Raw genomic sequence first — 15294 nt, 5'->3', positions numbered from 1 at the left:
GCTGGGGTTTTCAGGAGTGATTTATCAGCCAGAAGCTCCCAAGAGAAATTAGACCCACCTCTACCCCTCCCGCAAACACTTACGGACCCACACCGAGCTGTGCCTGTCCCCAAGACCCGCAATTTGAAGAACCAACATGGAAAAATGGAAAAGAGAACTGGAAACACTGGAAGGGCACTGGAAGAACAGATTGGCTAGGGATTCACTTTGGTAAGTCATGAGGACCAGGCCTGCCTCCTGTTGGGGAAGAACAGATCTTTCTGTCTGTTTAGTATTCACAGAAAATATAAATGGTTTCTTATGCATAAAGGAGCCCATAGAGGAAACACCACATCACACCTCCCTTTTCATCCTTAGCTCAGAAGCTTAGCAGGCTCAGTTCAGTAAAGCAAAGGATGTGATTTGGGAAGAAATCTTCTGCCAGGCACAGAAGCATCCTCTTAACTTCAAAAGCCCGGAATGAAGCAACATTGCAAACTGTATTTAGAAGAGGTGTCAACCACAACAGGCTGTGACTCCTTGAGATTTTGTGGCTTCTGTTCCTGAGGCAGATGCAACATCATCCAGGAAAGCCAATTCGGATGGTGGTGAAAGAAAATTTCAGCAGGGTCCTTGAGCAGAAGATGGGATGTCTGCTGAGAGCCAGAGCAACCTGGGGCTGTTGACCAGCTAGGACACCCAGAGCAAACGTCATATGATAAACAAGCAGACAAGGCTGAGAAGCACATAGTTACAGAGAGCTTTCTGCAAAGGCAGCTGTCTTAAAGATTATGTCTTAAACGTTAACAAAATATAGTCCTCACAGGAACTGTTAAGGTTATTCAACTCTGTAATACTGTCTGCATTTTTAACATTTAAATAGATCGTTAAATATTCAAGACAAGTCTTTGAAAATCCATTTCACAGAAACGCTAACAAATAATCCCAAAGCCCCTGGGAGTTCTGCAGTGTACTGCTTTCGCTGGTCTCTTGCAACCTATGCAACCTTCTTACAAATTGTTCAGCAGTTATTCTGTAGAAACACAGCAATTCCTGAACATGAAACGCTTTCTCCAAACCCAGGCCACAGCTTCACAGCCAAAAGCAGGTGCAATAAGATGATTAGGAGATTCTTCAAGGCTCCCTGTGTAGTTCTGGACCTCCAGAGCTGACTCATCCCATCTTATCCCAAACACAGGATGGTCAGGCTGAGGTGATTCAATATAGAAGGACTGCACTGTCTCTACTTTGTACAGAGGGAGCCTAACATAGTAGCTCAGAAGAGATGTTGTGCTTTTAGAGAGCCAAAACCTGCTGAGGTTCATCACTGCTGACTGGATGAGCTGTGCACCCAGGAAAAGGGAAAGTTTCCTTTTTGTCTTGATTTGGCCAGTCCAGACCATTGTCTGGCAGGAAGAACAAAACTGACTTAGTTTTGACAAATACAGGTAATGCCTGTGCCTCGTCCACACTGGGATATCCCAGTAAAATCATCATGCTTTGAATTGATGTTCATCTTTCTTCCCAAGTACAGGCAAGGTGTAACCAGCAAAATTTGACTCAGCTATTGCTCCGGACAGATTTTGCCTTACTACATGATGAAAGCAAGGAGGTGTAACCCTTCTTTAGCTCCCTTCCATCTCAACACTCTACTCCTAATTTAATTCCCAGAATAACTGATTAGAGGCTTTGTGTCAGTAATTAATCAGCATGGAAAGGACTTGGGCTCCTACCAAGTGTTTTCAGCTGCAGCCCCTCTGGCCCCTGCGCCATTGTTCCCTCTACTGACAGCTTGATGACATCTGTATGAACCAGCTCATTCTGCAGGCAGAGGAGATTCCACATGAATAACATGGTTTACAGCAACAATAGAGAGACATTCAGTAATTTGAAATGGCAAATTTTATGGAGGAATTTTAAAAAGCTGTCCAAATGTTGCTTAATGTTTCATGCTCACAGTTGGCAACTTGATAACGTGTCACTTTTACATAAAACCTCCAGGAAACTGATGCTTTGATGCACTGGAGCTGAGAGCCACTGGTATACCACCCAGACACACGCAGATGATGTGGGAAGCTTTGGGCTTTGGGGTCAATGCTTTTGAGTGGAGGTCGACACTGCCACCTTAAATCATTGTGTTATGCAAAATCACCCTGCATGGTTTAAGATGGGTATTGCATACCATTATAGAGCTGATTAAAACCCACACTAGTGGATAGTAACTCACCACCTTGCCAGTCTTTGCTTCTTACCATCTTCCTATTAATCCCAGAGCAGCCTCAGTTCCCAATACTCACAACCTCATGGGTTCTGAGATTCAAATAACAAGAACATCTAGCAAGCAGCTTCCCCAGAGGAAAAATGCCAAGTGTTGCTGTTATCAGCAGAGCTCTAAATAGCTCTCATTGCAGGCCACAGCACTGCTGTGCCAGGTGATGTATGCACACAGGGCAAAAAGGCTGTGCCCCAAACAGTTTACAGTCAAGGTGGAAGACAGAAGACAGATGAAAATAGACACAATGTGGATGAATATGAGGAAACAATGAGAGGGCAAAGATCCATTCTTAGACTAGTGCTGGGAATTAAAATACCACTGCAGAATGGAGTTGGTTGTGAATATAAGAATACCCTGGGGCTGACAAAAAGAACAAAGAACTAAAGATTAAATTAGTGAGCAGTGTGGGCTGAGGACTGGATGTTTTAATGAATCTGCAGATTTCCCACTGGAGCACTGTGAGAACAAAACATAACTTCTTAGCTCAGTGAATCAAGCTTTAGCTGGACCTCCTCTAAGCCCAGAGCAGGACTCAGGTAGAAAAAGATTCTGCCTGGCAAAGTCGATCCCAGGGAATTGCATGTTAGGGAAGATGGGAGAAGATCTTGTGAGTTCAGTACTGCAGTTCAGAGGGGACAGTGATCTACAAGACATTTTTATCATATTTTAGAAGTACAAATTTACAGAAGGATCAAGAAAGGCCAAAACCCCTAAAATAATGCACTTTTTTCTTACTCATTTGCACTGTTGCATACCAGCATGCCCTGACCTATTGATGGCTGGAACTGTTCTCTGAGAGATCAGCAAGCAGCAGGACAGACTCCTGCAGCCTGCGCAGTCCTACCTTCTGTTATTGACTCTTGTTGTAGCATGTGAGTTACATCAAGTTGGAGTCAGTGGGTCAAGGCAGGAGTGATGTTAAGAAAGAGACATATATGCTGGTGTACATGTGCAAGAACTGGGAAGAGAGATGCCCAGAGCACCCAGCAGCAGAGCATATTCCATGTGCTGTTCACTGTGTACCCAAATAGGAGTCTTAGTGGGGTGCTGGGAGCACAGTCAGGATATGCTGAGCAGCTACTTGCCTCTGCTCAGGCTCCCAGGTCTGCCTGTTCACCATAGAGTGTCTGCCCTGTCCAAGCCATGGGTGGTTGCCATAGGAGTCTGGTCTGAAGAGCAGCTTTGGAGCTGCCTGTCTCTGGTGATATTGATATACCCAGTGTGTCTAACGAAGGTCAGACACATGATCTGAGCAGACCTAAAGACATGTTAGCACACTTACTCTCTGTGCTGCTAGGAAGGCAAACCACATGAGATCTTCTCTGTAAGTACACACCTTTCTGCAGCCTTTCTCTGAAGATGCCACCCAGCACCTTCATCTGGTCAAGGCCTCTGTGAACAGCTTCTGTAGCCTCTTGCCTTCACAAACGATCTTTCTCATGCAGACTTTCCTGTTGTGCTGCTTTTAGTGTGTACCCAGCTTTTCCAGCTCCACAGTCTGGAAAATGCATCTGTTCCTGGGGCTGTTTGTTGCCAAAGCCATTTGTATATTCCTCTGGGTAAACAGACTGTCGACAGTTTGGCCTTCCAGGAATACTGAGCAGTAATACATTGCTTCTGCCTAACAATTGTAAAGCACTTTGTAAGCATTAGTGAATTAGGCCTTGCAGCTGCCTGTTTCTCTTTAGCTGTTATTAGCCTCAAGTGATGAATGAGGCACAGACCTGTTCAGTAATTTAGCTCTAGGTCACGTAGGAAGGGTGAACTACAGCTACTAATCAAATCTGGGATTGCTGAGCATCAGCCTGGGCAGCAGTGCCAGGCTGCATCCCACTCTTTGATGTGGCTCTACAGCCCTCCTTTTTGATAGGCAAGGTATGCTTGCAACGAGGGAGAGTAGCATCATCCAGCTGCAGAAGTTCTGCATTCTTCCTTGCCATTTTACACCTTCATGATGACCCAAAACCAAGCCCAAGACAACCTAAGCACATGCAGCTCACATACTCTCTCATGGAGTTTGTCCAAAGTGATTGTGCCCACTTTTAACAGACAACCACTGTGGGCAAGCCAGATCAACTGTCCCCAGCTAACATTCAACAAGTCTTCTACCTAAATTTTTTGTGTGGCTTGCCAAATATTCAGCTGTAAGAAAGAATTTATCAACTTTCTGCTCTCAGCTTTGGAAGTGTCAAACAGCTATCAGTGTTGGAAGAAGCTTTAGCTCTGGATAGTCCTGATTAGTCAAAAAGATTAATGAAGGTCTCTTTCATTTATTCATGATTTGCACTATAGATCTGAAGAACAAAAAAAGCCTCTGGAGTTTCTTTAATTTTTTCTAAGTAAAACCCAGAGATAGCTCTTTTGTAAAACTGGAATTCAATCAGATTGTCCACTTCTTCTCCTGTAACAAAATGCCCTTTCCATTCTGTTTCTTGCTTTCCCTGATGAATCTCTGTCCAAAAAGAGAAACCAAACAGCACCTAAAATGTTGCTGTTTTCCAGCCCTGCCTGCTAAGTACATTCCAGTTCTGGCAATTTCAGAGGTAACTTCACCTCAGAAAAATCTTAAAAGCCTGCTTCTCACATGGGTGTAGCCAATTTTATAACAGAAGTGCAAGGAATAAGTAGAAATGACATTGTATTATGTGGATGCAGGACTTGGAAGTCACACCAAGGATGCTTAATTAGGTGTATCTACATGCTCAAGGGTTTACAGTGTGGGAACACAGTTAAGAACAGATGAATCACAGAAGTGTTGCAAAAGACCTTTTACCAGTTGAGTTGACATCGAAGTGCATCTGCAGGCTCTTAGGTTGTCCCAGTTGTGGCATTTCTTTGAAGTTAAGAGACTTAATCCAGTGTTTCTTGCCTCCTAAGTGGAGAAGACTGAGCACACTCAGATACTGAGGCTCAGCTGATCGGTTTAACCTGCCAAGTAACCCCAGCTAGATGTCTTTAGCTGAAGGGGTGTGTACCCACTTCCACACAAACCTGTTGGGAATTTCTATTCAGTGGATAAAACTGGAGCTTACAGCTGGGACAGTGTTAGCCTGTCCCTGTCTAGGGAGTTCTGAGAGCTCTTCTGGGAGAAGGACTTGGGGCACACTTGCAGGAGGGATTTTTGTATCTATAGCTGCATGTATGAATCTGGAAGAGTTTATAAAAAAAGAACTGAATAATCAAGGCCATCTGCATGAGAGTTCATTACAAGACACTCTCATTCCTGAAGTGAATGTGAGATTAGGACTTATGTGGTGTCCCTGCCCATGGCAGGGGTTGGAACTGGATGATCGTAAGGTCATTTCCACCCAAACCATTCTATGATTGCATAATTTTATATAGTGTTAGATATGAATCCCTACCCATGGCAGCAAGGCCTGAAATGTTCAGAAACAGAAAAGCTTTGCAGAACTTGGTATAACAGGTTAAAAAAATGAGCATCCAAGGACATAAAGGAATTTCTTTGATGGAGAATAATGAAACAGCTGCTTCAAACTCACAGTTAGGACAACTTGATCATCTTCTAAGGAAAAGATTTTGAAATCTTCAAAAGCCAACAGAAAAATGAATGTTGAGATTCAGAGACATGAATTTAAGGGTCATTTAGGGACATGAATGCTAAGTGTCTATCAACATACATACTCAAGGAAAGAGTGATCAAAGACAGGGCATGCAAACAAGTTAACAGAAGCTGGCAATGTCATGGCAGTGGGAAACCCTCTGCCTGTCTGATTGCATGTTGCTGCCTCACTGCAAATGTGAGCTTACTTTGTGCTATTTTGGCCACAAGGGGAGAAATTTGCACCGTCCCTCTCACATTCTTAAGCACAATCTGTAGGGGAACATTCTGGGGCTGAGAGTCTTGAAGCGGTGAAAGAAAGCAGATTGTTCTGGTCTGTCTGTCAGTGACCCTTCTGGGACAAGCTAAGTTTCAGAGCAAGGACCAGCCTTAAATTCCTGCAGCTGCAAAGCAGGAAAATGCTCACCCATCTCATCACTGGGTACTACCAGTGCAGGTATGATGAAGATTAGGTCCTGAATGAGAAGTAGGCTGGTTCTGCTCATTTTGGAGTTTAACACAGTGCCCCAGACCAGCTGTAACTGCACCCACAATCTTCTGCTGACACTTCTTTTCAAACCCGGTTCTTTATATATAACAATAAACTTAATGCATCACTGGACTTTGAAGGCAATTGGTTATAATTGGATAGGAAAAGAAATTTCCACTGTTTACCTGAATTAAAGTCCATGAAACAATCCGTCCATCTGAAGAGACAGAGAAGAAGTTCAGATTGTTGTCCATGTCATTCTTCTGCCACTTGACCTTAAAACAAGAACATAATCCCAGTCAGCATTAGCAGGGCAGAGTCTCACATCCTCAGCAGGGTCTTCTGAACTCCTTCCTAAAGAGCAGCTGGTTTCCACTCCAGAGGCATGCTGCTGCATAGCATGTATGAACATCCTTACCTCCACAACCAATTTCAGAAGGGCACAGAGCATTCATTTTCCTGCAGGGATGCTCCAGAGGGGGGGCAAAACCTCACATCTGTGGACTCTGTACTCACCCATGTCCATCTCTTCCAGCAGTAGGAGGAGCATCGACATCAACGATGGGCCTTGTGAGGTGTCTGAGCTCTGCAGCACTCTGAGCTGTGGCACAACACCATTCCAGAGATCCCTAAGACGTCTCCAAACAACTCCAGAGGTGCCTCAGAAAGTTCCCCAAAACACATCACTGACCCTGCACAAACTAACCCCTTCCCATGTGGCTAATTACTCCAAGTGCAGTGTCATATGGCTACCCTTCAGCCAGACAACCTCAAATTAGCTTTCTGTCTCTATGTGGGGTATAGAAAACCCTTGCAGGCAACCTGTGACATGGGTCCTTGGGACACTTCTGTTCCAGGGACATGAAAATGTCTCCATTAAAATTGAAATCCCCTACACCTTCAGAGCATCTGTCTGCCTGGTAAGGAGATTTGCCTTTTGACTATGACAGCTGAGCAGGAGAGATTAGAACTCAGATAAATGGCTTACAGTTTAGAAGAGACAGTTAGACCAAAAGCATTAGAAATGCTCAATTTTCAGATCTGGGAATTCAATCAGATTGAAGGGAAAAGGATGACTTGTCACTGAGCCTGTTAGCATACACTTCTGTGGGCATCTGTCAGCTCAGGATGGGGACAAGCACTTTGTCAGGTTGTGCTGGTGTTTTCAAAGGTGTATCTCTTCCTGTTCAAACAGTGCAGCAGTTACATCTCCCTAAACTTCATCCCATAAACATGATAAATGGGCATAATTGTCCTAGGGCTTAGCAAATACTTTGTCTACGACCAGCTAGTTATCTGGTACCTATTCCAGAAATAAAGTAGCATTCTCATTACTTTACACAGGTTGGGTATCCTTCGTTGGGAAATACGGTGTTAATTCTGGTTTGTAAAACTGTCAAGTTCTGTGGAACACGAACATCCACCAGTAGACTCAGCAAAAAGTAATTAATCTCCCACTAAACAGGACCTAGAACACATTATTCTGAAGAAGGAAAAATAAAATATAAAAGGAATCCACCTGAGAGTATATGAAAATGCCAGTTTCATGTCCGTAAGCTGCAACTGAAGACTGTTGAGTGGCATACACCTTTGAACATCCTTGCACAGGAGACATTCTAAGTCTTCCAGGTGGAATCAGTTCTACTATCTGGCATTAAAGGAATGCCATTATTCACTGTGGTCCAGAATAAAACAGCTAACAATATAAAGAAGGTTCAATGGCACATATGGAGGACACTGATTTTCTAGACTGGCCATTGCACGCAGAATGTGCCGGTATATCTATTCCAGGAACATCTCCCTGGGATAATAGCTTCTGCTGACAGTGATGGTCACCAGTAGCTTCTTCAGATGAAGGGGTAGGTGTAGTGAGGAGTTTTAATTCAAAGTGAGAAATGACAAGTTCAGGATTGCAAATACGTCCAACTTGTCTCATACTGAGCACAGAAAAAGGGTCATGTTTCAAAATCACAGCTTTTTAAAATGCTGCACTAAAACTATCTGACAACAAGATGTTTTTATTAGTACGTCCAGCACAGCTCTCCATGTTCTTCCTCATATGTTCACTTCCCCAAATATTTGGGAAAAACAGTCACGCTTCCCAGGCCACTTCTAAGTCAAACTGACCGCACTTGAGGTGGGGAAAGCTATTTCTCAAGATAGTACCTCCTATGAAAACAAAGGTTTTGCCATTCAAACCTGGGAGAAGTTAGCACAAGTGGCTCATATATCCTTTACTGTGACAGCACTGAACTGCAAGAAAAGGGGCTCTCCAGTACCTGAAACCTGCAGCCTGAACCCAGCAATGTCCTGAGATGCATGTGGAAGATAAATGCAGGTGACACATACCTGTACTGCAGTCAGTGTGCATCTAAACCATCCTGAAGTCTAGAGCCACCATCCAGGTTACTTACACAATGCAGGATCAGAGCTGGTCCAGACCCTCTCTGAAGAGAGAGTCCCAGCTTGCCCACTGTCAGAGTGTGCATTCAGGCACCCATTACACCCTGCTTGAGCTATGCAGGGGCAGCAGCAACTGAGTTCCCAGCTCTGCTCTTGCTAAGTGCAGTGTAGATGTTTTGCACTCAAGCTAGAACCAAGTGACAGCCCATCACACCAGTGGAAAATACATGGATGGAGACTTGGTGGCTGGAGTCCATCCTGATCACCCCATGCAGACACAACTCCTGAGTCCTTATGTTTATGCTAACACGATGTGTTGCAGAAAACTTGTCTGGAGGTGACCAACAATGTAAGCACTATCACGAGCTCATGTTTTTTTTTTCCAAAGCCAATCCCTTTCAGCGTTCCCCAAGCAAAGAGCTTTTCCCCAGGGTTTGCCCACTTCAAATACCCTCTCCCTCATGGATATCTATTCAAGTTTTCTACTATCAGTATTCAGTTAGGTGTCACAACTCCTTCTCTTCATTCATTATGCAGACAGGTGGAGTTATCAGGCCCAAAAAGTAAGAACGAGGCTAATTTGCTATATTCAAAGCAGTCAATGGTACCTGAGTTGGGTACGTATTGTAGACAGCTTGAACACACTCCCACAAGGGCATCAGGATCTGCCCTCAGATGACTATCAACACTCCCAGTGACATTAGCCTGGATTTCAGAAAACAGAAATTGTCACTTTATACTTTCAATTTTCCTTCAACATGCTAACACCTTAATAGTGTCTGTGAGCTTTTTCTCCTGATCTCTGAATCCCTTAAACGCTTATTAATTAGCCTTCATGATACTCCAGTCAAATCAGGCATCTGCTCAGAACTGGCCTTTTCTGTGACCCCAGAGACCCATGAACATGGCACAACCTCCTGTCATTAGCAGTGTCCATGCTGTGCAGATTTAGGCATTTGACAAGAGAACCAGGCAATTGTGTGTGGAGTGGCAAGAAGTTAATTCTTCCTGAAACACGTGATAATCAACCAGTATTTTGGCTGTGTGAAACTACTTACAGCAAAAGTTCAGTTATGATACAGGAAGAGTGACAAAACACATGAGAAAGGAATGTGCATGTAAACAGCAGAGAGGAGACAAGTAAACACAGAAAAGCAAGTCTTTTGCTGTGCCGGATCATGATGAGACCTGCTATGAAGTCAAGGATCTACTGCTATTTTTTAAATGTGATCTTAACCTGACTATTTTTGCAGTGTAAAGTTTGTGAAAATCATTGCTGTTAGAGGCGCCTACTGCTTTTTAATGTTTATTTCTTAAATCCTGTTTATAGAGAAGTTGAGACTACTCAACCCCCTGTTTGATCATATAAAAATAAAGATTAAAACATGCTGTTCACTGCTATGTACAGCAGGTTAGCAGGGCAATAATCCATTCATTCTTAGCAAGGGAATACTAGCATCTCTGTCTATGGCAACTGGAAGTTACACCATTTATCCAATCTGAATTGGAAAATCCCCATGTTTCTGACGCCACTCTTACAAAAAAAATACTGCTTGATCAGTTTTCATGGCACAGAGGCTGTTAGTCACTCATGCTGACAAAATATGGTCAAAATCATCCTGGTCATGAGGCTGACTTTAGTGCTTTGCCACAGCAGCATCTGCCTGCCTTTTGTGTAAGGTAAGACCTGATACTGCAAACACAAATCCCTCTGGCTGGCCCTCGGCTTGCCAAAGATCAACTGCGGGCTGCCATATGGAACACAAGCACATTGACAGACAAGAAATTGCTTCCCAGATAGGGTATTTTGAAATTCAAAAGCAAGTGCAGGGTCCTGAACCTGGGGAGGAATAACCCCATGTACCAGCACAGGCTGGGGATGACCTGCTGGAAAGCATCAGCTTTCCAGAGAGGGACATGGGAGTCCTGGCGGACAACAATCTGTCCATGAGCCAGCAATGTGCCCTTGTGGCCAAGAAGGCCAATGGAGTCCTGGCTGCATTAGGAAGAGCAGGTTGAAAAAGGTGACCTTCCCCCTCTTCTCAACCCTGTTGTGGCCTCACCTGGAGCAGTGTGTCCAGTTCTGGGCTCCCCAGTGCAAGAGAGACATGGAGCTCCTGGAGCATGTCCAGTAAAGGGCTACTGGAATCATCATAGAATCACAGAATCATAGAATAGTCAGTGTTGGAAAGGATCTTAAGATCATCTAGTTCCAACCCCCAAATGATTGAGAGTTGGGAGTATCTCTCATATGAGGAAAGGCTGAGGGAGCTGAGCCTATTCAGCCAAAAGAAGACTCGAGTGGGGATCTATCAATGTGTATAATAAGGGAGGGTGTCAAGAGACTGGGGCCATACTCTTCTTAGTGATGCCCAGAGACAGGCCGAGTGGCAACGGGCATAAACTAAAACACAGGAAGTTCCACCTGAACATGAGGAAGAACTTCTTTACTGTGAGAGTGACCTATTGGGATAGGTTGCCCATAGCGGTTGTAGATTCTCCTTCCCTGGATATATTCAAGATCTACCTGGACACAGTTCTGAGCAACATGCTGTAGGCGACCCTGCTTGAGCAGAGAGGTTGCATTAGATGAGTGCCGCATGGTCCCTTCCAACCTCAACTGCTCTGTGAGTCTGTGATTCTCCTTCAAGGAGCTATTTGACAGTACTTGAGTACCACAGCCCTGCTGTCACCTGCCCTAAGTGAAATAAGAGCATTTCGGTCATTCAGTGTCTAAAAAGCACAAATAAAGTCTGCCACAGGTAGAGAAGAGGAAAGACAAAGGCATTATCAAATCACTTTTACATGAACTGGCCCACTATGATGATCAGATGACTCCAGCAAACAAACAACTGCTGAGGAAAGTCCTGGCCAACATGACCTGGGCACAAATTCCTGCCAGTGCCCACCTGGCAATCAGTACAGTGCTGAGAAAAGCCTTGATGGCAATGCAGAGTTTGGAGGTACACAAAAAAGGTATCTATTCAGCTCTACGGCAGGAGTAGACTCCTGCTTATCACTGGTGACAGCTCACACAGGCTGCTCTCACAAGCCTCCAACTATAGGCAATCAACAACCTCCCTGTATATAAATATGTCAGAGCTTAATTTGCCTTATACAGGAAATTTCCTTTACCACAAGTTAAGCCAACTACTCCTTACCATCTCCCCAGTGGACACAGAGAACAACAGTTTATTCTCCTTTTTTACAGCAGTCTTTAAATGGACAAGAAAATGTTGCTCCTTCCTCTGTTTTCCCAACCCAACAAAATCACTTACTTCAACTGTTGCTTCCAGGTCCTGCTCTTCAAACCTTCACCATTCCTGTCCTTCAAATTCAGCCCTTCCCTGCTGCTGCACACACATGGTATCAGACCACCTCTAGGCACTAGCAGACCAGAGTTACAACCTCCTCTAACTTATATTCCTGCTAATAATCAGAATGACACATGTCTTTGTACAACAGTATTGTATTGTGGACCACTGGCAGTGATCTGATATATTCTTCCCTTCTGGCAACCTACTGCCTATCCAGTCATCCCATTTTGTATCTGCGCTTTTAATTTCCCCTTTCTAAACACAGTATTGGCTCTTGCCTTTATTGAATTTCATCACATTGATTTTGGGTTCTTCTTTCAATTTATCAAGATAATTTTGAACATAATCATGTCCTGCAAAGTGCCTTGTCCTCCCAAAGGGGCTTCCCTATTCTGTAATCGGAGCTGCTAATGAAAGTATTGATCAAAAGAAGACCAGGACTGACAGCTGGATCTCACTTGAAGCATCTTTAGAGTCTGACAGCAAGCTCTGTATAAATGCTCTTTGAGCATACTGCCTGAGCCATCTGAGCAGCCTCTTTATGTATTTTGCCTAATTCATATTTCTCTAATTTGGTTATGAGTATGTCACTGTGTGAGTCTATATCAAAAGGTTTAGTAAAGTCAAGATGGATAGAAGTGATAACCTTAACTGCTTCCTCCTTCTTCATGAGGACCATTTCTCTGAAGCAAAAGAAACGATACTGGCTTGACGATTTATTCTGGACAAATCCATGTTGGCTTCTCTGAATCACCTTATTATCTGGACACTTATAAACTGTCTTGCCTTTGTTCCACCATTTTCCCAGTTGTCAAATGGGTCTGGCTAGCCAATAATTCCCTGGGACCAACCCTACCATTTTCCTGCAATTATTTTTTCACTTCTTTGGGTCCTTTGAGACCTTTCCTCCTTTTCATGGCCATGCTTCTCGTACAGCCCAGAGTGCAGCCTGATGCACTTCTGTGCTATCACCCACACTTTGTGTGTCCCCGTGGCTGGCTTCAGCTGCCTCTAACCTGGATGAATCATCCAGACACTGGTACTCTGCCCATGTCATTATTCTTGTATGCAAGGACAGTCCCTTTGAGGGAAGCACCTGCAGAAATCTCTTTTGCCAGACGTTTGCTCTTCAGCATCACTGAAAAATGCTTTAGGATTGATGACAGCAGACTTTATATGTATCATTTTCCAGTCTGCCCACATCACACATGAATGTGTGTGAGTCCACAAGGAAAAGCAGAATGATGCTTCCCTTCATCCACACCCCAGAGCACACGCCACCCCTGAGTCTGAGTCAAGGTACTTAATCAGCTCAGATGCCGTAAATGGACTTGCACATAAACATCTGCCTCTGCTTAAAATGCAGGATAGATGTAGCCCAAAACCTCTCAGAAATGCTTGTTAGTGGTCTGAAATCGCTCTGGCTTGTTCTTTAAGTACTCCAGGGTACATTTAATCTGATCTTGTTGATGAACAAGGGCTTGTCTTATCTAACTATTCTTTAACACGCTCTTTCCCTATTCTGACCTGTGCTTTCACCCTCTTTTTACATTAATCATACTAAGCAGCCAATCTCAGACACTTATTGTAAGATTAAACAATACAGCATCAAATATTTCATGCTCTTCTACCACTCACTATTAGCTGAAAGTTTTCTTTATTAATGAGCCTATACTCTTCATTCCTTTAACTTCTAATACACTTACCAAATATTTTCCCCTTCTGTTTTATGACCCAGGATAATCACAGCTCCTTTTGCACTTCCACTTTATTAGTTTGTCTTTGTGCTTTTCTCTAATACTCAGCTTTAGACAGATGTCTGTACTTAAGAAGTTTCTTCATAACTCACTGTCGTGCTCTAGATGCAGCCGTATGGGCACCTCTTGGAGAGCTTGCCATTCTGCCCAGCCCTGTAGCTCAGGGAGTTCACCCATCTGGCTCCATAGCTGAACTGAGCTACAGTGTCTTGCAGGAGCCCAGCTGTACATCACAGGAGCACAAGTGCTTCCCAGCCCCTCTGGGCTTTTCCCAGACACCCAATTTTCCCCATACCTTGGGCACAAAGGGCTAACAAGAGACATTTTGACATTTGTTACACTCACACTGGCTGAAGGCTTTTACTCAAGGCTTTCCACTGGCAAGCACCTGCTCCTTGAGCAAGCATACAAACACAGTGGTGGAATCAGCCCCCAGCTTGCTCTAGCTGTGCCTGCCCTGCGGCCCACTGTTAAAACCGTATTTCTTCAATGTCTATGCACAAGCCTGTGTCAAAGCAAAGCACCAGCAAAACTCTTTTATCAAGGCAGAAGGGTTGAACGTGTGCTATGATACAGCAAGCTCTCATGAATGCAGTTTGGCTTCATCCACCACATGATCCGCAGGTCACCAGCTGACAGATGAACAAGATGGGATGTTTGCAAAGGCAGACAGAGACTTCAACCAAGAGTACCCTTCTAGTCCTGGATGTGTTAGTCCAGTGGCGAGCACCTTTGGTCTGTGTAAAAGATATTTTCTCCATTTTGCTGCTGTCCTCTTTTTCAGCTCATGCCGAAGTGCTGATCTACAATAAAATGCTCCATAGGTCACATCTTCCAGAGCCAGACTGATCTCCCCTGTGCTCTGGTGTGAATATTCTCCTGGACTCCCCTACAGCAGTGTCTGATTTGAGCTAGGAAACAGATCTCATTTCTTCCCTCTGTCACCTCCAAATGTGTTTCTTGTTCGTTCCTGCCAGCAACTTTCAACAGATTGGCATCCGGAAACATCAAGTCATTATCAGCAGAGAAGAAATCTTTCACATTCTCCTCCTGTCAAAGACAAATTGCTGAGGTTTTTGTTGTTTATTCTCTTCTCTCTGTCCCTTGCCTCTGCTGTTTGCCTAAGGGATCTGCTGCAGTGAAATTCCCCTAAGACAGTTAACTCATCCTGAGTCTGATGACTTCCTGTTTTGCTGGAGCAAATCGTTTGTCCCTTCTTGCTCCTGAGACAAAGTAGTGCTTCTACAACAAAGTCCCCAAATGCCATCCACCAGGAACACTGCCAGCTATTCTTCATTTGATGCTTAACATGCACCCCAGCCTGGTACCGTAAGCGGCCCTTGCCACTTGAGGATCCTCAGCCTAGTATCAGAAGTGAAGCCAAGGCCAGGCACCTGGAGGGATACATGAAAGAAGGAAGACTGCTCTCCTGCAGTCAGTCACAGGAATCCCCTCAGAATTATTCAGTTGGTTACCCAGAAAGCACAGACCACTTCACTCACATACAAAGCATC

General features: G+C 44.2%; 1 protein-coding gene across 4 annotated transcripts in view; it reads right to left on the bottom strand.

Moving 5' to 3' along the window:
• DNAI1 (dynein axonemal intermediate chain 1) overlaps positions 1-15294 on the bottom strand; it is a 153879-nt gene that overhangs the window by 54796 nt on the left and 83789 nt on the right. For all 4 annotated transcript variants that reach the window (XM_061477139.1, XM_061477141.1, XM_061477142.1 and 1 more), the window contains 2 exons: positions 6489-6578; positions 1713-1800 (listed from right to left, as the gene is read on the bottom strand). In XM_061477139.1, the coding sequence (XP_061333123.1) occupies positions 1713-1800; positions 6489-6578 (178 nt within the window). The remainder of the gene's footprint in view (positions 1-1712; positions 1801-6488; positions 6579-15294) is intronic.

Source organism: Pezoporus flaviventris, unplaced genomic scaffold, assembly GCF_033815535.1.
Source record: "Pezoporus flaviventris isolate CSIRO_AGI_PZ_B2104156 unplaced genomic scaffold, CSIRO_AGI_Pfla_v1 ptg000100l, whole genome shotgun sequence".
In the NCBI taxonomy this organism is placed as follows: domain Eukaryota; kingdom Metazoa; phylum Chordata; class Aves; order Psittaciformes; family Psittacidae; genus Pezoporus; species Pezoporus flaviventris.
This window is presented reverse-complemented; position numbering and strand designations above follow the sequence as displayed.